At 38.0% G+C, this 26,303-nt stretch overlaps 2 protein-coding genes across 2 annotated transcripts in view; one reads left to right on the top strand and one right to left on the bottom strand.

Moving 5' to 3' along the window:
• RPRD1A (regulation of nuclear pre-mRNA domain containing 1A) overlaps window positions 1-17,383 on the top strand; it is a 44,858-nt gene extending 27,475 nt beyond the window's left edge. Inside the window, exon 7 of the mRNA XM_015854312.2 lies at window positions 11,959-17,383. Coding sequence (XP_015709798.1) covers window positions 11,959-12,108 — 150 coding nt within the window. The 3' untranslated portion in view covers window positions 12,109-17,383. The remainder of the gene's footprint in view (window positions 1-11,958) is intronic.
• Window positions 17,384-20,117: 2,734 nt separating this feature from the next.
• Window positions 20,118-25,418, bottom strand: C2H18orf21 (chromosome 2 C18orf21 homolog). Its single transcript, XM_015854317.2, has 5 exons — window positions 25,285-25,418; window positions 25,184-25,206; window positions 23,705-23,904; window positions 20,731-20,939; window positions 20,118-20,362 (listed from the first exon to the last, which is right to left on the bottom strand). The coding sequence occupies exons 1-5, from the start codon at window positions 25,356-25,358 to the stop codon at window positions 20,209-20,211; spliced, it is 660 nt and encodes a 219-aa protein (XP_015709803.1). The 5' UTR covers window positions 25,359-25,418; the 3' UTR covers window positions 20,118-20,208.
• Between the last annotated feature and the right edge of the window lie 885 nt (window positions 25,419-26,303).

The following is a 26,303-nucleotide window of genomic DNA, read 5'->3' as shown; positions in this document are numbered from 1 at the left end:
TGGAGTTTTGAGCTACTAGTGACTTATTTAAATTGAGACTTTGAGCTATCCTGATCGGGATAAATGTATAAGCGCTTCAGGTAATGAAGACAGGTGAAAGCAGAAGATGTAGCAGATGATAGTACTGCCCTTACTTTTACACTGTAATGCTGCAAACAACATTGTAACATAACTTAAATCTTATTTGCTGGTAAGCGTAGTAGGAGGAATTATTTTGCAAGAACAAAAAATAAAAAATCAGTTGTTCACCACATCACATCCTAATTCACTGTTTGTAGTTTGTCCCATTGTTACTTCTTTTTTTCCTCCAGTCTTTGCTTTCTCCCCATACTGGGGTCATTAAGAAAATGCTGAGTATTTTCTCTTTCTTTAGCCTTCCCATTTTGGATTTGGTTGTCTTCCTGCATACCAGGGCTCAGCAGTGAAGCTGAGTCAGATGTTGTTTGTTGCCTGAGGGATCACAGGATCAAGATGAAATCTGGTTTCAGTTTTGGAGGTATCCTAGAAACATCATACAGTCTCCCATTCAAAGTAGCCTGTTTTCAGATGGAGATGATTAACATCCATCCGCCATTATGATCTGTGGTCAGAAAGTGGTGGTCATCTCTAACATCAGCATATTTAATAGTAAAGCAAGCTGTGACATTATTTTGCTAGCTTCGTTCATGAGTGCTTGACCCACCAGATTCTATTAATCATTTGATTTTAAAAAAACAAAACATAACAAACCCAGGAGTTTTATTTTAACAGATAGTTAACAGGAAGCTTCTGGCCAAATCTTTACAGTTTTTCATTTGTTTATGATTCCATAATAACCTGTGTAAGGAATGGATGCTTAATTTGTGCCAGTAGCTCACCTCTCCCTTTTCTCCCATTTTCTACTTTCTGTCCTAAGAAGACTATATTGTTGATGGCAGAGGGGGTGGCTTCACTTTTGTATTTAAAGGAATTTATTTAAGCAACCTTTTGTGTTAAGCAGTTTTGATAGACTGCCACTAGTATTAGTGGCAGTCCACTAATTAGTATTACATATGCTGTTTAGAAAAAACAATTTAGCCTGCCATCTTGAAAGCCAGATATTTCTTGTGCTTGCTCTTTCAGGCCACATAGTGAAACAAGTGTCATTTCCAGTAGAGAAACCCATCATTTAGCATAGGCACAACTCCTATGGAGAGAACTGACTGTTGTTTGTGTATACTTACTAATTTGCTCTCACCCATAACACAGTTATAGCATTATTTGAAGATGAAGGAATGGAAAGTTCCAGTTTAAAATGTTCTTATCTGTGGAAGAAATCAGGTGTTCTTGCTAACCCGTGTTATTTCAAAGCCTTTTTACCCTTAGGCTGAAAGACAGTGGAATAAAGTGCAAATGCTGTTGTGAGTGCAAACTCAAAGCATAAAGTGGAGTCAGTATGCATACTGGTTGTTAGTGGGGGACCTGTACAAACTGGCCACGCTCCACCATCTGAGAAGCTACTGCAGTTTCATCCAGTGCACATCTGCTTCTTTCTCAGACATATTAACAAAAACACAGATCTTCCTTTATTCCCAAGCCCACAGCCCATTAGAGTTGTTTTCTAAATACTAATTCTTGAATCCTTCAGGAATCCTGTATTATCAGGCTAATCAGTGTTTCTAGGTTTGGATTCCAAAGTTTCATGGAACTGCTTTCAAAGCCAGGTAGTTGAAAACCATTATTTTGCTGTGCAAAACAAAACAATTATTTTCAAATCTTAAGTTTCAAGATAAAGAAGCTTACTGTCACTGTGCTGACTAGGAGTATCTCATTTATTTCATTCCCATTCTTTGTGCTCTCTGCTTACATGTGTATAACTTGGCAGATATCCTAATCCCAAATCCTTGAAGCCATGCTGGAAAACAGCCACTGTAGTCAGTGAAAATTAATGTTCTTTTCATGCAGTGTGCTCAGAGAGTGTAGTGCACTGCAGCAGCTGTAGGTTATAACTTCATGCTCCTGTTCAACATTAAGCAATAATTCTGAGGCCTGCATGGGTATTGCCATATGCCAGCTGTAAAACAATGCTGATGACTTGAACTTCAGTTTTGGAGTTACCTCTGAGCCTTCTCTGATTCATCATCTTCTGGTGTCTGAAAAACTAACAATTGGGTTAGATAATAATTTAAAAATACCAGAAATTTACAGTAGCTGTTCTTAAAAAGAGTAAGTAATAAAGACTGGGATGTACAGTGTAGCTGTCTTCAGTTATAAAATACTCGAGCGCCACATTAGCTTCATTTGATGCACCTGGTAAAGGCTTAGCATTTAAATAGGTACATTCTTTTTAATATCTAAAAAGCATAATTGTACTATGGCTTAGAATAATACTGTGCTGGTCTGACAGATCTATGAGTTCTGAACTTGCATTAAAACTGTTTCCATGTGAGACACCTCTGCGCTGTCTGCAAAATATTCAACATCAAAAATGATTTCTCTCAAGCTGTTGCATATAAAATCATTTGCTTGCTAAAGCACATTGCCTCCTTTTTCATGGCACATGTTTGTTCAGCAACACTTTTTCCTTGCGGTATTCTGTTAATTTAGCAGAAATACACTCTGCACTGTTGCTGTTTTTGACATAGGTATAAAAGACTACTGGGAAGGGGTATTTTTGTTTAGTTTGATTTTTAGCCCTGTTGTCTCGAATCCTTTTTTTTTTTTTTTTTTTTTTTTTTTCCCAAAAACAGCAAGTTGCTTTCTCTGAACAGTGGCAGAAGTTTGTTCGTGTAGCTGTAGCTGGTTCATTTTAGCTGTGAGGGATGGGAAATGTGCCCTCTCAATGCCAGCAGCAGCTGTGTGCCCTCAGCCTGCACTGGATTTATTGGGCCTTTAAGTGCTGGGGGCAGAGCCAAGCTCCCCATAGTGACTGAAGCCTGCTCAGCTTCTGCTCACTGTGCCTGTCTCGCTTAGTTTTCCACTCTCAGGTGGCTTCACAGGGTGCCAGTAGAGGAGTCACCTTTTGCTTTATGAGGTGAGATCTCCCAGAACTGTTCTTTAATACACGGTGAATTCTACTGTCATTCTTTAAGGCTGCATCTCTTAGGTGCAAGACTGTGAATTTTATTGTAGATCATAATTAAGTCATTTACCATGAATGTAGCTTGGATTTAGAGATATTTATTGTATCTCTTCATGTACACGGGGCCCTTTGCATGACAGTTATGTTGCAGAGTGAAAGCAAAGTGGCATACCCATGCTTGGTAAGCAACACATACATGCTGTTCTTCATAAGCACTTTCTCTATGCCAAAACTGATCACATCCAACAGACCACAAATGATAGAACGTGTTCTGGCAGGCTGGTTTTGCAGTGCCTTAGAGCCTCCTAAGGCAGCATGTGGCACAAAAGCCAGTGCTTTTAGCTCTTGTCCAAAGCATGGCCACAGGCTCAGACCTGCTAGTTTTGTTCTCTTCACCATCAGCAGTCAACCACTGACAGTTTCCAAGTCATTGAATGTGAGGCTTAGTTTATTTCGTTTATTTATTTATTTATTTTTCTAAGTTGGTATTCATGTGATATCTGGAAGTGTGTTCTTAGGGTCAGGCCAGACTTAATTAGCTACAGTGTAAGTAGAGAAGAAATTAACAAATATTTAACTAATACTGAAATTGTCCTACAACACGTAAATTCAGTTTGTTTTCTATTGAATTTGCCAGAGTGGTAAGCCCATCCTGCAGCAAGATTATGGCCTACGCTGCTATTTCAGTTCTTGTTTTATCCTCTGGGAATTTCAAGCAGCTTGCCAGAGAAATGAGACAAATGTAATTATTTGTTTTCTAGTCTGAATTTCAAATCTGATAAAACCCATCTATGTGCCTGTTTTCCTAAGGTATTGTAAGGAAAAACACAGTTTAGGGAAGTTTTTGTTCTCATTATGTAGAAATGGAAATAGAGCCAAAGATATTCTGGAACGTTTAATAAAAACAAAAATAGTGGTAGGGTAGAATAGTAGGTGACTTGCATACTGATATGCAAGAAATACTTGGCAAATCAAGGAATTCAAGCTATTTACTATTACACACTACTTTTTATAACTCTTCTTTTAAACACCATAAAAGTCAGGAGTCAAAAGGACATATAAGAAGGGAGCTGATAAAAGAGTCAAAAGGACATATAGGAAAGGAGCTGATAAAAATGTTTCAGAGTTCGGATATTTTATTACTATGTACTGAATAATTATAAATCACAGTTGTTGGAGTCTATCAGAAAGATCAGAATTTTGAAACTTTTTAATGATTCTTCCCTGTTTCCCTCCATTCCAAAATTACATTTATTCAGAGTGGGATGTAAATGGAAAGAGCTAGAGTATGTTTTCCAGTATTTGTATTTTTCCTTTGTGAAACATCTGTTGATTTACTTGGGTTTTATTTGCAAGTTTCTTAGTAATGAAGTACTTAATTAACTATGTTCTCCAGATAATCTGATTTTCAAAGGTTGCTTCATCTATGTTTGGATAAAAACCCAGACCTATAAAACAAAACCCAGAAGTATCTTAGAGGTTTTTTTGTTTTGTTTTGTTTTTTTGTTTTTGTTTTTACATGAGCAAGGTCAATTTTAAAGACCTTTTTAGTGAAGTACAGGTGGTTGGGATGGATGAAAGATGTTTTAACGAGCTGAGGCAGCAGAGATAGAAATGATTGCTAACCTTCAATACATGTTTACTTCCATTACTAGATCACAGAAAGATGTGCATTAGTGATATTATCTCTGGTTGTCAGCTCTGGGGAGGAAAATAGTTTGTAATGGGAAAGAAAGCACTGTAAATATTTTTCCTGGTTCTATTTGATGTTGTTTACTTGTTATTTGTCCAGCTTTCTGATGGTACTTTTCCTTCTCTGATTGCTCATGATTTCTGTCATGGCAATCTCTTCCTACAGTCTGTTCATTAAAAAATAAAAGTATTGTTATTTGACTAATTCAGAATTGGGCAAATGATGCCAAAAACAAACAAAAAACCAAAACATGCCAAATTTGCTGCCTGATTGTTACTATTATTAGTATTTTTCCTGTAGGAGATTTAATTTTTGAGTTTTCTTGTAACTGCTCTGTGTTCTCAATTGGTATCATTTCCCTTATGCACAACTTTCTTTACTTTGTGTGCCCCGGTGGCGCAGTGGTAGGAATGCCGCATTGCAACACCGGAGGCCGTGGGTTCGAATCCCCCCTGTGGCGCAAGTGGTAGAAGTGCCGCTCTGCTACACAGGAGGCTCGAATCCCGGGGGGTTGGACTCGATGATCTCTAAGGTCCCTTCCAACCCGCACGAGACTATGATACTATGATGAGACTATGATGATATAATATATAAATGTCAGGATGCCTACTGTTGGTGTGTAGTACCACCTTTCAATCCAGCACTATTTTTCTTAACACTCCCATACCTGTCACTGAGCAGTGTATTTGAAGCATCTATTTCACACTCATAAAAGTAGAAACAAAATTACCATCCAGTTTGCTTTACAGAGGCAATTATTGTCGTTAGTCATGTAAACTAAAGTTTCATTTCTCAAGTGATGCTGAGCACTTTCAACTACCATTCAAGTAAATCAGACTTGGGAATAGTCATCTTTCATCTCCATCTAAATCTTCCTTAGAATCAGTATCTATAAAATGGATATATCGACCTACTTAATGAAATTGTGCAATGAATTGGCAAGTAGAATGTGAAACTGTCTAGCTGATGAAATCTCCTGGTTTACAATCGTTGGATGATCGCATGATATTTTGTGACTTATTTTGAGAACCACTCTTTGAAATGACTAAGAAATAGCCACACGCTCTTCAGATTGCATAAGAATAGCTTATGAAATGAGAAAATAAGAGGGAGATGAAAATAAGTAGTTTGCAAATCTTGTTCCATATGTCTTTAGACCAGTTTACACAGATAGACCTGGTCAGTAGTGTTTGGCTTCATTGTAGCGGAAAGCCAAGGTCTTCCACCTTTACTTTCCACTTGAAGTATGGTAAATTCCCCATTGTAAGTCTGTAGAACTTCTTACTCAAATATTTTTTGTACCTCTTTCTTTTTTTGCCTAGTTCACAGGTGAATGGCTTTATGCTACTGTTGGAAAAGCTGTGTATATTGACCTGCTTTAAGATTTTTGCTGCTCAGATTGAACTGCTATTATTACTTTGCCTTGCTGTAATAAAACTGAATTTCATTACTTCTAGTTTGTATGTATGCTTTTGAAAATAGAAAAGATAAGCCTGAAACATTTGTGTCCTGGCCAGTTATAGATAAAACTCCTTCTTAGTGACTTGATGCGCTGCTCTCTGTCTCAGATTCACTTTTCACCTCCAAAACAATTACTTGCATACTCTCAGATGCCCATTCATCTCTATTAAAGACTTAACATCAAAGTCTGCGTATTTGCAGTTGGATGCTCATAGCACTGGCTTTAGAAAGACGAGATGCACATGTGGAATTTGAAGTTGTAACAGATCTTTGTAATGACCTGCACTTGATGGCTACGTGAAATGAGGAATGTGTGTGATACACAAATTTACAATTCAACCACTGCGTATAATAAATATTTGAGGCTGAGGACTTCACACAGTTGTTCCTAAATACATTAAATACATTGCTAAGGACATGTTTTTTTCCAGTAGCCCGTAAAATTTTCTCATGTATGGATTCCTTTGAAGTTGAGCCCTGATATATTAGAATTTTAATTTCTTTCAGAGCACTTGTGAATAGGTGAAACTTTAAGAAGTTATCTTGAAGCCTGAGGCGACTTCATTTTTTATTTTATTATTTTCAGAGCTATTCTCTTATCTCTTGTGTGTCCTTATAGACTTGAATATTTGAGCTCAGTTGCACTGAATTGTACTGAAGTGTCTGATTCCTTGCCATCAGAAGTTCTTTGGAACTTCATTCTATTAGACAAGATTTTAAGCTTAAGAATTCAGAGTAATTTAAACAATCTCTTGGAAGGATGTACCTTCAAGTTTATTATAATAGTTATATTTTTAACCAGGTAAAAATCCCATATTGGATGATAACACAAAAGACCAAATTTAGCTTCAAGCAGGTATCCTGGAGAACATACCTGTCATTCTCCAGTGTTTTCAATTAATTCATTATCCTGTAACAGATTCTCTCATTTACTCACTGTCTCTAAATGGTAATTTATTTTATCACTATGGACCTTTTATGATTGAGTGAATGTAAATATAAACTGAGTAATAATGCTTGCAAGTAAGCCAACAAGTCCCTGTTTTCTTTTCTTCATCTTTCCCAAATACTGACAGACTTTGTGCTACTGCAGTTTCCAAGGATAACACTTAAGATGAGTTTGTAATGAAACAACCTTTGAAAAATGACCTTTCCTTTGAGATGACATTATTAATGTTCTTTCTCGAAGTGTAATGGAGTGGGGAAACTATTCTTTTTGTCAGGGGCAGGCATTTTATTATGCAAATAAAAATCAATGTGGATTTAATAGAATTACAAGCTGTTAGAAAAAAATCTTAATGCGTTTATCAGTGACTTCTTAGACATTATTGACTTCTACAAAGAGCTTCTTTACTAGATAATTCTTTTGTAGCTTGGGCAAAAGAGGACTTGTCCTGTGACTGCAGCTGTAGAGAGCTGGTCTCTAGGCTGGGCACTGGCCAATCATGTGATGTGAGAGCAGAGAACTTCCTTAGGTGGATTGTCAGTGGTTCCTGTGAGTCTAAGTAACAGGGAAGAGAAGCTGATGGGTTTGAGAGCAGAACTTGGACAAGTGCTTCTAGAGCTTGGCACCAGGGCCACAGAGATTAAGAAGGAATTAGTACTAGATGTTACAGTAAAGAATGGAATAGGGTACAGAGCCTGGCCATGGAAATAAAAAGAGATCAGCTCACTGAGAAGAGAGGGAGTGACTGACCAAGAAAACAAAGTGTTGTGACAAAGCATCATCTGATGTAGATACTGTGTAGGCAAAGAACAAAGACAGGCTGAATAAAGGATTGCAGAGAAATACATGGAACTGGAACCAGAAGCAGCCAAGCCTACAGACCAAGTGGTAAGTGCAGACCAGGACTGGGAGGTAGGAATTCACATACAGGAGAATACATGCAGAACAGTGGGTAAGAGAAGCATTGAACAGCCTTGTTGCAGAAAGATTTGCTCTGGGATGAGTAATTGTGAAATGGGGATAGACTAGAAGTAAAGACTGGAGTTAAGTGAGGTCTGAGACCCAAGATGAGGCTGGAAGGAGATGAACAAAGAAGTTGTATTTTGAAGGAGTGAGAAGAACAGTTTGTGACCACTGCGAAGGCCTCTGTGTTTCTGGTACTTATAATTCAGATGATGGGAAATGTCTTGGTAAAATGTGCAGTTTGGACATCTGTGTGTATTCATTTGTCATCAAGTTGCTTAATGAGCCCCTGAGATGGTCATTAATTTAGCTTGTGTGTTTCAGACTTCTGAGTTCATTGTTTCTTGTTACTTCATTTGCAAACAAGCCAAGGAGTCTATAATATTTTAAGTTAATTTAAGTTAATTTTTAAAAATTGCTTTGAAGTGTTGAATTCTTGTCAATGATTAAAATAATTGTAGATACTCAAAAATTAGAGGATGCATTTGATTTTAATCTCTCATTACCAGCTCAAAGATGTTTCCTGAAGAACAAATTGTGTTTTGTAATGGTGAAGTATGCCTTTAGAAAACCTATGGGAATATTAGTAAATCTATACAGAGCAGAATTTGGATATTATATATGAGACAGCGCACTGTGGCAGAATAAAACGTTCTGCTTCTGACTGTCCTTGACTGTTTGAAGTAAATAGCTCGAATCTTGCCTCATTCACATAGAGGTAATTCGAAGTGGATATTAAAATCAACATAATGAAAATGAAACTGAAGTTCTCCATGAGGATTTCTGAAGGTAGGAGTATCAGCAGTATAGGTAAATTGTTGCTCAGTTGTATAGCATTCGGCATTTCCAACAGAACAATAGTATCAAAAGAACCCTACTTATTCCTGATCTTCTGCTTCAATTGCCAAGACAAGCTCTCAGCATATATACTTAGGAGTGTGGATTCATACACAAATGCATAATATTGTGATACAAACATAAGGCTGGTATGTGCAACTAGTACTTATGTTGAGTGCATAATGCTTGCTTTCCCTCAGTCCAGGACTACATAGGTAATACCCAAGACTGTGTCAGTAACTTTCAAAGTATATAAGCAGACTTTTCCAGAATTGATTAGTGATTTTATCTAGAGTTTAACTCTGCAAAGCAGCCCCTTTAAAAATATCTCAGAACTACTAGGTCATGCTTTTAAAATTATCCCTCTTCTGAACCTGCTCTCCACTCATGAAAACTGGTCATCTTCATTGATTTCTAGAATGGGTTTGGAAGGGCAAGGAAAAAGTGTGCCTTGGAGGAGGTGAATAATATTTCTACCTCAGTGGGGAATTGTCAAATAAATGTAATCTGTAGTCACAGATCTGACATACAGTTTACATTAAAGGAATTGTATTCAAATTGCATTAACTTGCTTTCGTTACATTAGTAATGTAGTGAAATCTAAAGCCCTATTTATTTTTTTATATACTCTGGTCTTCTAGTAATGCTGTGGCCTTGGCCAAAGTTTCTCAGACTGAATTATTGAGTTTGGGAAGGGAATCTACTGTCAGTAATATTGATGGAGTTGATATTCACTAGGCAATAAGTCTTAGGTGAAGTTTATGTAGAAGATGCTAGATGTCAGAAATGTGACGTTACTATGAAAATAATTTATTATTGGCAAAAGGCAAGTTTAATTTAGTCAAGCAACCACTAATCTAATTTAAGGCACATTTCAGGTTTCATAGTAAAGTCCTGAATGAATATAGCAGCTAAGTTTGATTGGTGCTTATTTGCCAAGCATCGTGCTTTGAACTTATGGAGGGGTGCTAATTTGCTGCTTCCTAGTTCTGTGTGGAAAGAGTGTACTCAGTTGAGATTCAGCAGAATCAGACAGCAGTCACAGGAATCAAGTGCTGGAATTATTTTATAGTTAATGTTTTATTATTATTATTACTAATTTTAAGCTTATTGGGCATTTTGATCCTGCACGGAGTTCCACACATCCTCTCTGTACTGCAGGATATCTTCCTCAACTGAGCCCAGTATTCATTGCCCTTGGGTTAGGACACGGTGTCAGGATACAGTCCTTTATTTCCAGTGCCAGCTTCCTTAAATCACGTACACCAGTGAGGATGTTTTGGATAAATGAGAACAAGTGCTTGTTTTCCTCGGAACAACAGACTTGCAATGTCAGGTGTTTTTTCTTTTACTATCTGCACCATGAAAGAATGTTGCTTTGCCTTGAACACAGTCACCACATGTTTAAAGTTCTGCAGGCTCTGCATCTTTATTATTTTCATTGTGTTTATTAACTGTATGAAATTATTAAATTTTAAACCTTGGTTACTTCAAGGAATTTATCCTAGATCAGGGGCACTTTGTTCTTTCTATGTGGAGTTTTAATTTTATTTTCTATTTATTTTAAGAAATGCATAACATTCTCATTAAGAATTTAAGATTTTTTGTGGTTCTGTTACTGCCTTTGGGAAGAGGACCGCACTGCTGCTTATAGCAGCAAGCTTTCTATTTATGTGTATTGCACCTTGTCTAGTAATTTGATCATGCTCAATTGTGTAACATTTGTACTGCTGTTTGAGGTTCTGCACTACCAAAAGGTCCTTTTTTTTGCCCTTTCTTTTTACTTTGGTCTATTAACAGTGTAGACAAACGTTTAAATTTGTGTTTAGACCTTGTAAATACCATGTCTATGGCCTTCTATAGACATTTACACAGTGTTTTTTCTACTTGCTGTAAATTTCTGGTATTTAATGTGTGGCACTTTCATGGGATGACACAGAATTTTTCAACCAGTTCTTTAAAGTGGGATCTTTAAGATCATGGGATCTTATTCACAGGCTGATTATCCAAGTTGTAGATTAACTATTTCTTATTATTCAAAGTTACTCCCTTACTGCAGGAAAACTTGCAAGCAGATTAGAAAGCACCTACATTTCATATGTTATGAAATACATTATATTTTCATGCTTTGCCTGCTAATGCTTAGTGTCTCCAGTGAAAAATGTTTCCAGGTCTTTTGAGTGTAAATGACCCTGTAAACAGCTGTCTGATATTCTTACATTTTGGAATAACTGTCTTTATTTGATACATGCTGCTATTCTTCTCCATTATGTCTAGTATAGGTAAGCACTAACTAAAGCACACTACTTTACGGTGTTAAATACTTTATGTTGAATAATGTTCTTTCATGTAAAAACTGCCTCCTAGTCATCTATGAATTACAAGTGTTTTGATCTGCGAAGTACTTAATCTCCAATTCATGAAGTTTTTGAAAATTCAAAGTTAGATTCATAAAAACAGTGAAACAATATGGTTTTTATTATGAACGTTAATACCAAATATTTATGGACGGTCGGATTGGTGGGGCTCATCATGGTCAGATGGCATTTGGTGGCTTTGGTTTTTTCATCAGTACAAACTGAATAACTTCTTTGACATCGCTGAGTTTATCCTCCCATACTCTATGGGAGTATGTGTGTGAATGTGTGAATATGTGTGTGTTTTAACTATCCTTAATGGAGTTTCTAAGAATAATCCCATTCTACTATTGCATGGAAAGATGTGTAATTGTGTTAATTAGTATTGTTTTCCTTTTTTAGTGTTTGTGTACTTAAAATTCAAAGCAAAAAAAAAAAAAAAAATCCCACAGTTACCCTCCCAAAGTCAGATGCTGGGAATATACCAGAGCTGATGCCTCCACCTCCAAAATAATCCAGTTTTCTGGATTCTTTCATATTTAAGGATATTCAGTCATCTAAATTGCATAAGAAATACTTTTGTTTGGAAAATGCCGAATGAAGTAAAGACAAGGGATGGTATTTATAGATTAATCTCTTGATGAATTCTTCTGTGTTACAGGAATACAAACGCAAGCTAGCCAGAGTGTCCCAAGTACGGAAAGAACTCAGAACACGCATCCAGAACCTGCCTGACCTCTCTCGACTTCCCAATGTCACGGGCAGCCATGTACACCTACCATTTGCAGGAGACATCTATGGTGATGACTGATTACAGGAATACCCTCTGTAACCTCTACTTTTCTGTGAAATGAGGGGTAGGTCAGACTGATTGGTACTCTTGTAGTATTATTTTTGTATATTGTTGGAAAGCGTCAGTAAAAATACTCTAATAATTTATTTAAAAAATGATTTAAAAACGCTGATTTGTTTACTATTTTATTGGCAAGTGAACATGAGGGTACATTTATAGAAAGCGGCATCTGCATCTATTATATTAAAGAATGGGTAACTATCTTATATTTTGTACAGATTTTGGTTGGGTGCCCTATAAAAAAAAAAAGAAAAAAAAAAAAAAAAAAAGAAACTTGCTAAGATTTTTTCCTATGTACCCTATACTTAATGTAGATCAACAGGTAATCAAAGCATACTTCTAACTTCTAACTTGAAACGTTTCAGTTGCTAGTGAAGGAGTGAAACATGGAAACCACAAGCTTATGTTTGCAAGATTAATGCAAGTTAACGCAAAGTTGAAAGTAGGCTCACTGTCCATTGTGTTTAAACTACCCAATCTTAAAATTAAGTCCGGTGGTTTATTTTGATGTAAATGTTAGTAACCAGTTTTGAACTGGAAAACATTAATCATGTTACACGTAGTAGATCTTTAAATGACTCAAAATAATGCAATCTGTTAGTATCATCTAAAAGTCAGCAAAAGAAACTACACGATTGACCATTTTAATAAGGTTTTAAAATTGGAACTTTTCTTTTTACAGCTGCTTAGTTTCTAAATTGAGGAACCATTCAATTATACTCGAATCCCTTCCTGGAATACCTGTCTCGGACTAAAAAGGTTAATTCCAGAAATGTAAAACCATTTTACAACTTTAATTAAATTGGAAGGTCATTCTGGGAACTGTCCTAATTGTTAAATGCCCATTACTAAAACTGACTATGTTAGATACCATTTATGCATGCAGCAATACAGCACAGCCAAATAGTAAGGTGTATGGAAGCTCCGGGCCAAGCCACCCTCTTCCACCGAGAAACCCCAGCGGTCAGCATAGGCTTCCATCCTCCTGTCTCCATCTCTCCAGCAGACATTTTTGTCTGCAGATTTTTTTTTTGTCAGCAGATTTTGATGGTGATTTCTCATGAGGAAGAGAGAAGATGGTTCAGGCCAGTGTTTGAGTTGAACTATGGAAAGTTATTGCCCAGTGTGTTTTTTAAAACAACAAACACAACCTACCAACCCTTTGCCTGCCACAAATGTGATACTCATCTGCAGGTATTCAAGCTTGTGAAAATTCCTTGTTTCAGTATGATGCACCAGCTTTTAATTTCCCTTGAAAATCCAAAGATATAGACAGGCATGTAGAGGATGGACAGGAAGTTTACATTTTTCAGTCATCTGGAATTAGATGCTTTGTTGTTGAGGAATGATTCGAAAAATGCCTACCTGTATCCTTTGGCATTTAGATGACCTTAAAAACCCAGTCTGCAAATGTTTTTGACTTTGATGGATCATCTGAGAATTCATTAATAGCATTTTGTTCATGCATTTGCTCGATTGCATCAGTCAAGTTCAGAGTTCACAGGCTCATCCACTCCTTTCTACATGAAAGCTAATCTTAATAAGTAATCTATTTTTCCTTTTCAAAAACCACAATGATTCAGAACAGCCCTGGATTTAAGTTTTTGATGCTGGAGAGTGATCTGTCATTTGTGTTTGACTTCCACAAGGCCAATCCCTAGAATGTTCTATGTGTAGAATATCATTTCTTTTTAAAATTCTTACACCTGCACATAAACACCCCGGTCCAAATAGCTTTTCTCATGGAAGACATGAATTAGACTTCAGTTAAATAGGAAAACAAACAAACAAACAAAAAACAAGGAAAAAGAAAAACCCAAGCTGTTGACCAAGCATTCCTCAGCATGCCATGTAGGAATATTAATGTCATCGCTAGTTCTAACTGCTGACAGGAAGGAATGCTGAAAATAGCTCGTATGGGCTCAATGAGTGTCCAAAATCTGTAAGTTAACCATGGTTAATCCAGACAAGTGTTTCTTTAGTTTAGATGTAACATAAGAAATTAAGTAACACTTATTGCCATCTTTTCAGCTTACATTTATGCTGAGAAAATGGACATGCAGATAATATTTATGCAGTTTTAACATTTCTGTTGCAGTTTGTTTAAACCAAGCTTGTAAATTTTAGTGATCTTTGTGTGTGCATTACAGCTGTGGTTCAAATTCAGCCTTGCTAAAGGATAGCATTGAATTTATTCAAAGTATTATAATAATACAACCCATTAAAAACTATAAAGCAAATCATAGAACAGGAAGGATAAATAGTGAGTTCACCATTGAATCCCATCCATGGAAATCTTAATTTGTACACAGAGGTGATGACAAGTGCAGTGCCATGGCTTGCTAGAGCCCATTGAGGGATGTACATCATGGGTACTCAAAACCAGAGGGAATATTGTAAACTTAAACTATCTTTTCTAATATATCACTTTGAAGGGGAAACTGGTACTGTATGGAACAGCAACGAGTAAAACATAAATTGGTGAAAAGTCATTATTTGGGAAAGTTTCCATATTTGTTGTTGTTGAAAATTATTTTCACACCTATTTCTGCCTATTATCACAGTCATATTCTGTATCTTTTTAAGAGGATGTTGATTATTTTCCATTCCAAAACTGACTTCCAAAGCTTCACAGGAATACAAAGGCAATTATGACTTTCAAGTAAGATTCAGCTGTCTTGATTGTTAGATTTTTTTTCTCAGCCTCCCAAACAGGCTTTGTTTCATCGGTGGGAACTCTTACGGTAGTCACAGCTGGGGCTTCAAATTAAGAAACAAAACAAAACCAGACTTATTTACTGAATGGCTTCTTAAGAGTTTGAAGTCTTGGAAAGACCTGAAAGTTGCTGTTCTGCCTTCAAGGTTTTTCCTTAACTTGTAAATCTTCGGTTCTTGGAGGCAGAACTTTTTCTATGTGGTGCTCCACAGAGGTATCCTTATCTGCTTTTCCCACTTCTCTGTATGAAACACTGCGCATCACACTGGGACTCTTTTACTACCTTCGTGAAAATATAATAATGAAGTAGAATGCTGAATTTCCTTGACTTCTCAAGAGAGTTTAAAAAGACTTAACACTAGGTTTGTTTTTCCTGTTCGTAGCATTATCTTTGTAATAACGTTGCTTGTCTAAAGATAATGCGGAACTGATAAAAGAATTAGGAACAATCTCAGCTTTTTTTCTTGCTGTATATATGTTTTAATTTTGAGAGAGTGTTAATTTATGTACGTATTATTATTTTTTTTTTCTTTATTTTGCTGCGTTATTTGTTTACTTCAAGGAGTATTTCATAGTTGTACTTCTGGAAATTATCCCTCAAAATTATTTTGGAAAAGAGGACTTACCAAAGGTAAACGTCACTCTGACAGCAGGTGTCTTGTGGTAGTGGATGAATGGTATGTCGTTGGGTCCTTTTAGTTATTATTATTTCTATAGGAAAGGCATTGTGTATCAACTAGTTAGAAGATTTATACTACAACTGCAATGGTATAGTAGGAGATAACGTGGTATGATACAAATGCAGCCCTGTAGTATCAAAAGATACCTCCAAATCCTCAGGTTCCAAAGCTTACTGTGTATACTTCTGACATCTCAGGAAGAAAAGAGGCTGGGTGGGGGAAAGTGAGTGCCTAGAAGCTAAGAAGGTAGGAAAATGCCTGAGTAGGAATGAGAAGCAAAAGAAATGTCAGTGCTTGTCAAAATGGAAATCACAGTGCAAAACTGAGCAGCACAGTGTTTTTTACCCATTGATGGGATTATACCATGGAACTACTCTGGGGGGTCTTGCCACACTGTGAAACATGTGGGTGTACCCTGCCCATCTCTTCTAATGCGGTCTGACTCTACCCGCACCAGAATACCTGCCCTACAAAAGGCACAAATATGAATTGTCTGAACATGTTTCATTTAATAATAAATCCTAACCATCAGATTATTTGCTTCACTATATATTGCACTTTTATTGAGCGTTCTTTGGAAAAAGGAAAAAAAGAAAGAAAAAAAAAAGAAAGAAGAAAAAGAAAAAAAAGCAAAGACAATCCTGCAGCTCTTTGCCATATGAGAATGCTCACCTTGGAGGTCACTGGGACTGCTTGTGTATTGTAATGTTTGCAGGTTCAAGCTGTATTTTTTGCAAAACGTTTTGAAAACTACGGAGAACATCACCCCACTTCTCTGGTTTTAGAAGTAAATGTGAAACCCTTAATTATAACAGCTTATGATTCTTAGAAACTGTGCTTCATTGTTCTTTTTGAAAATTAAAGTATATACTGCAGTAACGTTAGCTTGTCTGTCTCACTCAGTTAATGTTTATATACACCGAAGCACCTCAGCTAATCCCTGTGAACACAAGCCAAATTTCATGCTTATTATGTACTTTATGTGAGTAGTCTTCTGAATGTCAAACAGAGATCTTTTGTTATAGTAAATATACATTCCTATTTTCCTGAAGTTTTAAAAGATAATGTTTTAGGATTTTAGCAGACTAATATTCTTTCCCTTGCCAGTGGCAGCTCAGCCTGGTCATTTGGTGATTGCCCCAGTTACATGTCTAGGATGCAGTAGTCCCCTGCGCAGATGAACATGGAGGTCACGTGTAGGCTTGATTGGCCCTTTGCAGAGGACCAATCCTATTTCAGCATTCTGAAACGTGAGCAAATAAATAGATTCATGTTTTTTTCTTCTTTGGAAAGATTGGTGAAATAGGAAAGCAGCACGTCTAAAATTTGGCTGCTACGTTTATAAATATTTAGGGCCAGTTCTGCTCATTGCTCACGTCTATAATCGCAGCAACTTGTCCTGCAAGTAAAGAAAGCAGATCCAAATGCAGTGTCTAAATAAAGTAGAATATATATATGTATAATTTTTTTTTCATGAATGACCAATTTTGTCTCAGCTCCTATTTCAGCGTGTCATTTATCTTGATTAAGTAGAACTCTTCCATCATGTTATTTAGAAACCGAATCCTAATTTCATCTTTACAACATTCAAAGTATCCTACTAAGCATGACGTTTTTGTGGGAATTTGCAGAAGTTCAATAGCACTCTTGTTACTTTGTTTGCAACAGAAATAGACACGTTTGTTAAAAGCTAACCAGAAAAGTTTGAAATGTAAAGATGTTTCATTATTGTGTTCTTCTGAAGGATTGTGTAATCCTTGTGTAATTTATGTCCTCAAAATAACACCTGTATCTATGCTCTTTCATATTTAATAGAATAAAACCTTGTTGTAAAATATCTTTGAAATCGCTGTTTATTTCTTGCCTGTTTAAACTCATTCTGTGTAGTGGCATTTCTGCTGCCTGTACTTACTTAGGAAGAAACCAAAACCACACAGTGATGCTGAGGAAATAATTAGTATTAACTAACTCTGAAGTTCATTATTCTTTGTGTTTTTAGTTTGTACAATAAGCTGAAAATTGCACCAGGTGGATGTCTGTACATATGTACATATACACAATGAATGTGTTATGTGGGTAATTGTATACATCTATATACTACATACATAGGTAGGTTTTTCAATACATGACTTCTGTGACAGCTCAGGAACAGAAAATATAAATATATATATAGGACACGTAAGAATGACACAAAAAGCACTTCAGGTGGTAGAGAATAAAACTGTGTCTGCCCAGCATTTTGAAGTATATTTGTAAAATAAGGAATGGCATGTGCTTTACTTTACCATGGGAAAATTCAGTAAGAAAAAAGTAAGCTTGAGGGCTACTATGGAGGGGAGAGCTTGTCTTGGACCTGGGCTGCTTCCTGAGTAGGAGTGCTGCATAGCCAGAGAGCCCCTTCACCAGCTGGGTGAGTTCCATTCTTCTTTGTGTCTATTGTACGTGTATTGTTGGCCTACCCACAAATACTTTGCCTGGTATCCCTAAGAACCCATCAGAAGCAATTTTGCTTCTTCATAAGCAGAACGCAGCACACAGAAATACATCTGCTGTGAATAATACCCGAAACTTGGTGCCTGGCATCCACCTTATGCCTTTTTGGGGATGTGTACTTGAGACTAATTCAAAAGGTGCTGTGGATACATTACTAGCAGGGCCATGTAGGCTGGGACATCAGAGCATGGCCTTCCTTGCTTTTATCCAAAATCTATTGTATTAGCTAGAAAGAAAAAAAAAAAAAATAGTGGTTTATGTACTCTAAGACTATTCAATGTTGCATTAAAAGCACAGTAAGAAGGAAGAGTTAACAGATAGATACACTTCAAAGATGTACTCCTAATTTGACCTGAAACAGCACACTTATAGTACAGCAGATAGATGGATACCCACAGATTTCTGCATAAGCCTTATAGGAAGCAGATCAGTAGTTTAAGTCAGGTGTACAACCTAACTTAAAGATCATCATAGTATCATAGTCTCGTGCGGGTTGGAAGGGACCTTAGAGATCATCGAGTCCAACCCCCGGGATTCGAGCCTCCTGTGTAGCAGAGCGGCAGTTCTACCACAATTTATTTACAAGATCTATTTTACAAATGCTTTTTATTTGTACTTCAAATTCTCCATCAACAAGCTGGAAGTATTTTTACACAGGGCCGGATTATAAACATAGAAGCAACGGATGGATTAATGCAAAGCTCGTCACTGCAAAAGGTGCTAACTAACTTGTCCATATTTTGATCTAAGAATTGAGCTACTTTGATCCTGCAATTAAGTAAGAACCTTTCAAGTGAACCTTTCAAAACTGCTGTGTAAGAGCATAGGAAATCCAGGTAGGTTACATGCTGATCTTTGAGACTGTCAGTAGAATTTGCAACGAGCTATTCTCCCCTGCCAGGAACTGCTTTCAAGTCTGCCAATATACTTGCTGGTCCTGTTTCTCAAATAGCATTCCCTGAACCCTAAATACTTACTTAAGGAAACAACTGTTGAAAATAATAATTAAAAACAGATAAATAAAAATCCACAAACCTTTAAAACCAAGAACTGAAGTGTTTTTAACTAGTTGAGTCTTTTTTTTCAGAGGTGAAACTAAGCACAACAGTAAGGCCATAAAATCACCCCTATTCAGTGACTTTCTATTGTCCTTTCTCCCTTCTGTGCAGAACCAAACACGTAACATTAGACAGTGGAGGCTGCTTTAACCTTGACAATCTTCTACTCACATCATAATGTTTCAGTACAAGGACCTGAATGCTGTGCAGGGCAAACCTAGTTTTCCAGACAAAAGTTCAAGAAGCAGTAATGGAATCATAAAATCACAGAATAGCTCAGGTTGGAAAAGACCTTAAAGATATCGAGTCCAAATCACAACCTAACCATACTAGCCTAAATCCCTCTGCTAAAACATGTCCCTGAGCACCACATCCAAATGGTTTTTAAACACATCCAGGGACAGTGACTCAACCACCTCCCTGGGGAGCCTATTCCAGTGTTTAACTACCCTTTCTGTAAATAAATGTTTCCTGACATCCAACCTAAACTGACCCTGGCACAGCTTAAGGACATTTCACCTCATCCTGTCACCAGTGAGAAGAGACCAGCCCCACTCTTACTGTAAGCACCTTTCAGATACTGGAAGAGAGCCATGAAGTCTCCCCTCAGCCTCCTCTTCCCCACACTAAACAGTCCCAGTTCTTCCAGTTGCTCCTCATAGGGCACATTCTCCAAGCCTTTCACAAGCCTTGTTGCCCTTCTTTCGACCTGCTCCAGCACCTCAATGTCCTTTCAGTACTAAAAGCCTGTTCCCTGTATGTGAAGCCTATTCCCTGACAATACTGTAAGACATAAGACAGTCTCTACTTACCTGATTTTAGAATAGACAAAAATAACCCACTTTGGTAGCACCCAAGCAGTCAGAAATGAAACATCCTGTATTCTTTATGACCACGCTACTCTCACAGCAGTAACAGTTTAGCATGGAACTGTGAGTAGGTAAGGAGAGCAACCTACAGCACAGTGCAGTCTTAGCAGGCTCTGTGTTCCTCTCCAGGAAGTCTAAATCACAGAGAACATTCATAAGAAAATCACTGCTCATTTATTAAAATATTAAAATTGGAACAGTACTTAGAGCTGGAATTATTATTACACAGAAAAAAAGAGTAACTAAAGTAAAGTCAGGAAGCTTTTCAAATCCACCTTCTGGCTTTTCTCTTTTTCTTCTAAGTTAAGCATCCGTTTTAGCTTAGTAAAGTGAAATTTGGAGCTTCGTGGAGTCCTGGAAACGGAACCGGTTGTTGCCCGTCCAGATAGAGAAGTTCTGAAAAAAATTAAGACACAAATATTTTAAAAGGTGAGAAATCAGAATTAATAATTGAGTAGCTATGAAGGTAGATATACGTAATAAGTTACATTACTGAATGCAAATAGTGCATTTTCATATGAAAGTAAACATCTGGAAGTATAATTTTGTTACTCAGATTTTAAACTGGACCATACGTATTAATGACAAAAACAGAGTTGTGTATTCTTGTGGTCACTTTTCATCAGAACCCTTAAGGACACTGAAGGCAAAATGGACCTCCTTAACAGGCATGTAGTTATCAACTAAAAGTGACTTCCTTTCCCAACAAGATGTATTACATTCTGCTCAGTCAAGAACCAGTTAAGATAGAGAGAAATGGGTACCTGGGAAGTGATGAAGGAGTGCTCCCTTTGGATCCCAATCTACTGCAGCTTGCAGGTGTCGCTTTGTTTGCAGACTGGGTTTTTACATCTGGTGTCTTCAGGCTAGATTCAGCAGTTGGGGTGCTCAAATTGTGGGTCTTGGTAGCCAGAAAATCTCTGCTTTTACCATAAAATCTTGTTGTTTTGTTGCATGAGTTACAAGTAACAAGCTATGGAGAGAATAAAGAAAGTATCAATCTCTCTACCAGTCTTTTCCCTTTGAGTTTTCAAAGCCACTGTAAGAATTATTCAAACTGTTCTCCAATTATAAGAACGTACTTACTTGCTTAAGTGAAAAACGGAGATATTTAAAAGACTTCCTAAGCCAAACACATCCCTCCCATGCATTTATCTAGAAATGACTCCAGTCCCTCAGGAGACCCTTAACTCTGAATGTAATGCAGTGCAAAACAAAAAACAAAGCATAACAACACAAAACACCACACATCCAGTTCAGATGCTGCTTTAAATATACATTAGTGGTATTCACATTTTGCTGAAAAAATGATATATAAATTGATCAGAACTTATTGGCATGTTTCACCTCTATTGAAGTTCTATTACATAATCCCCAGTGTCTAAAGAGATAAAATATTTGAATCACTGAACACTCAAAAACAGCCATCTATAATGAGAAACAGCAAGAAGAGGCTTCCGAATAATGCAAAAATACTCCTTATTACAATAAATAGGAAGTTTTATCTATCTTGTGTGTTTACTTCAAGTCTATAAGGACCCTCCAGCAGCACAGCGTGCTGCAGAGGTACAGCAGAACAGATAACATCAGAGAGTCTCAGAGACTGCCAGACATTCCTAATATTGCTTACTACCATGGCAACCCCTCTTACGAAGGGACATGGGAGTAATACATTCAGACAAGTTTTTGAGGCACACAGTTACACTGACTGAAAAGCACTGGATGTTTCTGGTTTAAAAAATAATTTAAAAAATCAGGAGAGTGTCTCCAAAAGACCTACGTGATTTTAAAAGCATCTATTTCAAATCACTGTTCATCTGAATGTGTGTAAACGCAGCTAAATGCAGAATGCTTAGAAAGAATTCAATGTAAAAATGCCCAATTGAAGTGTTTTCAGGTAAGTGTTTTGAGTATGTCTATAATGTCGTACTAACAAACTAAAAACAAGAGTTAATGATCTAATACAGCTCAGGTCTGATGTATTTTTAGCTGTCCTGAAATTCAGAAGAGAAAAAAACCCATAACAGCATCATGTGTTCATTTAGTAATCTCTGGAATATAAATGGAGATGAATGCATTACAGTGTGGGAATCAGCAGGATACCATAGCAGAGCACAGCTGCTTTGCACTCCCTGAAGAGCACGTATAGTTAACTCCAGAAAGGTATCACGAATACAACTTGTGATATTGTTGCTTGGATTAATTCTCGGTCATCCTTGAATTCTCATTTTCACGAGGCTCCGGTATAAGATTACAGGGATCTACATTGCTAATTTTGAAAGCTGACAGTTCCTGACAGTATTTTAAATACCTAATACCAGAAAAACTTAAATCATAATCCACAGCACAAATGCAAACAGAACTGAGCAGAACACAAGTGCAGCAAATTGTAATTAACTCCCAAGATTAGGATATTATCCACAGTTTAAACTGTCCCTATTTAAAGCTGAATCTTAAACTACTCATCTGAATGCACAATGCATCCTAAGAATCTCTCCAGCTACAGAATAAATCTATGAGCCCACAATAATGCCTTAGGATGCTGTTCATCAAGTGTCTAAAGAGACAGATCTAAATGCATGCTAAACATTTGTGATCCCATAGCAAAGAAATAAAGCGAAGCTTTCAGCTCTTCAGATAACCTTTTATCCTGCTCTTCTTGCTGCCCAACCATTACGTAAAGTTTGGAAAGAATAATACTAAGGGTGCCTATCTGAAGTGCCCCTTTAGCCATTAGATCTGGTGACATCTGTGGTATTTCCTCAGCTCATGTCAATGGCTCTATAATGATTTTTGATTTAGCAAGTTTTACTCCCTAAACCTTCAGGCTCTCTTCACAGCAGGGTGCTGCCTTGTTTATTAAGGCATCCATGCACTAATTATTTAAACAGCATTAAACGTACAGTACCATTCTTCAAAGCATCACATCGTCTGCAGTAATTTTAGGAAAAAGAACTGAAGCTCCACAAGCAACATTAACTACTTCAAATTCCATATGGGGTTTAGTTTGGAAACACCTCCTGTATATTTTAATACCCAGCCAAACTTTAAAAGTTCTTTGTGTTCAAAACGTAACAGTGAACATTTGTAGGCTACATAAGTAAGATAAATGATGCCAAGCTGGTACACTGAGCAAAGACACTTTGAGATGACTGGTAAAACTGATAAAAACCTGACAGTCTGTCACTCAAGCCCTTCTTCAGAGCTGAAACAAAGGCAATAAATGCCAAACTGTATCACAATGGCAAAACAAGCCTTGCATCAGTCAATGGCACGTTCTTCTTCCCAGGAATGTTTTGGGGGATTCTTAGGAATAGATTTCTAAGAACTTTAAAGGATTCTTAGCATCTCCCCTGCTGTATTGAGGCTCTGCATCTACTGGAGTTGCATGGCCCCAATTTTACTATATAAATAGGAAAAAATACAAAACCAACAGTCAAAACATCTGCCACTTTTGCAAAGTTATGCAAATGATACAGTAGCAGAGAGATAAAATGCTGCAGCTTCTTGGCATGAAGAAAACATTGAATTTTCAGCAAGATCTCCAGACATCTGCACAGTTTACCCAGACTGGTACAAAGACAAAAAGATCACAAGAAGCAGGGAGCTGTTTGCATAGATTCTCTGATGAAAGGAGAACGGGAAAGAGAAGAAAATAAAAGATTTCTGGTTTTATCATTGTCCTCTTGATTTCACTGACATCCCTAATATGTGGCAGTATGAAGTAAATACCCTTACCAGAACACTTCTGGAGTCCCTATACTTTTTCAAAAGCTTTATCTGTTTCATATTGAGTTTGTAGTTCTTTGCCTCTCGCTTAAGAATTTTCTCTATCTGTGGTGTCACTTTCATCTTTGGCTTGAGCCGCACCCGGTAGCTGTCGGGAACCAGGAACTGGAAGCAGTAAGGACATATCCTCCCTTTTGCAGATTCTCCATCTATGGGTAAATAAAGTTAGAAGAGTAAAACTTAACATGCAATAATTTGCAAAATTAACAGTACCTAAGTGGTTGTGTTTTTACTGTATTTTTCACCTAGAACATGAGGACGTACTGAGCATGAGTAAGTTTTAATGAAGTTCTAAATCACAGCATCCCCTACAAGGACAGGCTGAGAGAGCTGGGACTTGTCAGCCCGAAGAAGACTTTTTTGTAAGGGCATGTAGCAATACAACGATGGGAAATAATGGTTTAAACTGGAAGAGGGCAGATTTAGACTAGATATTAGGAAAAAATTCTTTACTGTGAGGGTGGTGACACACTGGAACAGGTTGCCCAGCGAGGCTGTGGATGCCCCCTCCCTGAAAGCATCACAGGCCAGGCTGGATGGGGCACTGAGCAACATGGTCTAAAGGGAGGGGTCCCTGCCTATAAAAGGGGTCTGGAACTACATGACCTTAGACCCAACTACATGATCTTCCAACCCAAACCATTCCATATATGACTATATGAATTCATGCTAAGTCTGTGCACTGCAGAAGTTCACACAAGAAATAATAGTACATTATACTGAAAAAATGCAATCCTCTCCTTTTAGTCTTTAACGACAGAAACTCACAATTCCACATGTAGCTCCCAAGGGCATGTTTTTTTGCCTGATCAGTGACACCAAAGCCCTCTGAAGCATTCTGCCTTTTTCACAGAACCATTTGACTTGGAAGATAACTTTAAAGGCCATCTGGTCCAACTCCCCTGCAGTAAACAGGGACACCTCCAGCAGATCAGGGTGCTCAGAGCCCCATCCAGCCTGACCTTGTGTGTCTCCAGGAATGGGCATCCAAGCAACCTGTGCCAGTGCTTTTAGTTTGAAACCCTTTCCCCCTTGTCCCATGGCAAGAGACCATGATAAAGTACCTGTCCCCTTTTTTTCCTATAGACCCAAGTGCAAGAAGGTGATGGCGCCTGAGATTGGGTTGAAAACTCACACAATAATTAATAATAATAATAACAATAATAATAATAAATAATAATAATAATAATAATAATCCAGAATGTTAAATCTGAGTAGCCTATTGCTACACTTGCCTCAGTATTTCCTGCTGCCAGAGCAGCTCTCCTCACCCCCCACAAAACACCCGTTTTTCTCTGCCTAGCAAGCGCATCATTCCTAACACAAGCCCTAAACGTGCTGTGGGGACAGAGCAGAAGCGATACGAATACGGAGAAAAGGAAGAAGACCCCATCCTCAAAGCTACGCCGGCCCGAGCCCCTCACTCGCCTCGGCAGCTGCTCAGCGTCCACCTGCGGGGAAAATACACATTATCAGACCGGCTCTACCCGCTCCGCTCCCCGTCGCGAACCCCCATCCCGGACACTCACAGCAGGAACCGAGCTTGGCCCGGGCAAGTGCCCACCAGCAGCCTCGCAGCCGCCTCCAAGAAGCGCACCCCCATGATGCAGGCACCGCCGGAAGCCGATGCCCGGCAGCTCCGGCGCCGCTCTGTGCAGCGCTACGGAGAACCAGGCGGATACAGCGGCCGCAGCTCCGTGGTTCCGGGCTTGGTGCCGCTGGGAAGGGGCGGGATGTACGATCTATGTGTGCTTAAGGGGAGCTTTACAGTACAGTCAGTAATTCTGGAGATGGTAATGGAGTTCTTTACTATGAGAGTGGTGAGGTGCTGGCACAGGCTGCACAGAGAAGTTGTGGGTGCTCCATCCTTGGAGGTGTTCAAGGCCAGGTTGGATGGGGCACTGGGCAGCCTGGTCTAGTATTAAATCTTAAGGTTGGTGGCCCACGGGGGGCTGGAACTTGATGATCATTGGGGTCCCTTCCGACCCAAGCCATTCTACACAAAGGTGTTTTTTGTCACAGAGTTAATGTCAGTTTCGATGTCCTGACTTTCCTGAGCCACGGAGCGGGAAACCCAACCTTCATCAGCCAACAGATCTTGGGCAAATAAAATACACTAGATTATAAGTAATGTGGGGAAACTGAAAAACAAACAAACAAACAAAAACCTCCTTTTTTTTTTTTTTTGGAATTAAGAGAAGCAAAAATAATGGCACCACTAGGCTAAGGTGCTGCCCTGCCTTGGCTAGCAAGCACTGTGCTACAGTAGTAAAGCGCAGACTGATATAACACAAAGGATTCATTTGTATATCTTTCCCTGCACCTGCTCTTGCCCTCTTCTTATCCTTCCTTTTTTGCTTCCCCTCGGTCTCTTCCAGTCTCTCTCAAACACAAATAAATTCTATTCTTCTGTTCCTCTGACTGGGCTCAGCCATTCTTTCTCTCTCTAGTCTGTCTGTATTATAGATGATCTTTCTTGTAAAAGCAGTGCAAACAGCATCTCCCAGTGCCATCCCCATTCCGTGTTGCTCGTCCTAATGCATGCCTC

The sequence above is a fragment of the Coturnix japonica genome, chromosome 2 (assembly GCF_001577835.2).
Source record: "Coturnix japonica isolate 7356 chromosome 2, Coturnix japonica 2.1, whole genome shotgun sequence".
NCBI lineage: Eukaryota > Metazoa > Chordata > Aves > Galliformes > Phasianidae > Coturnix > Coturnix japonica.
This window is presented reverse-complemented; position numbering and strand designations above follow the sequence as displayed.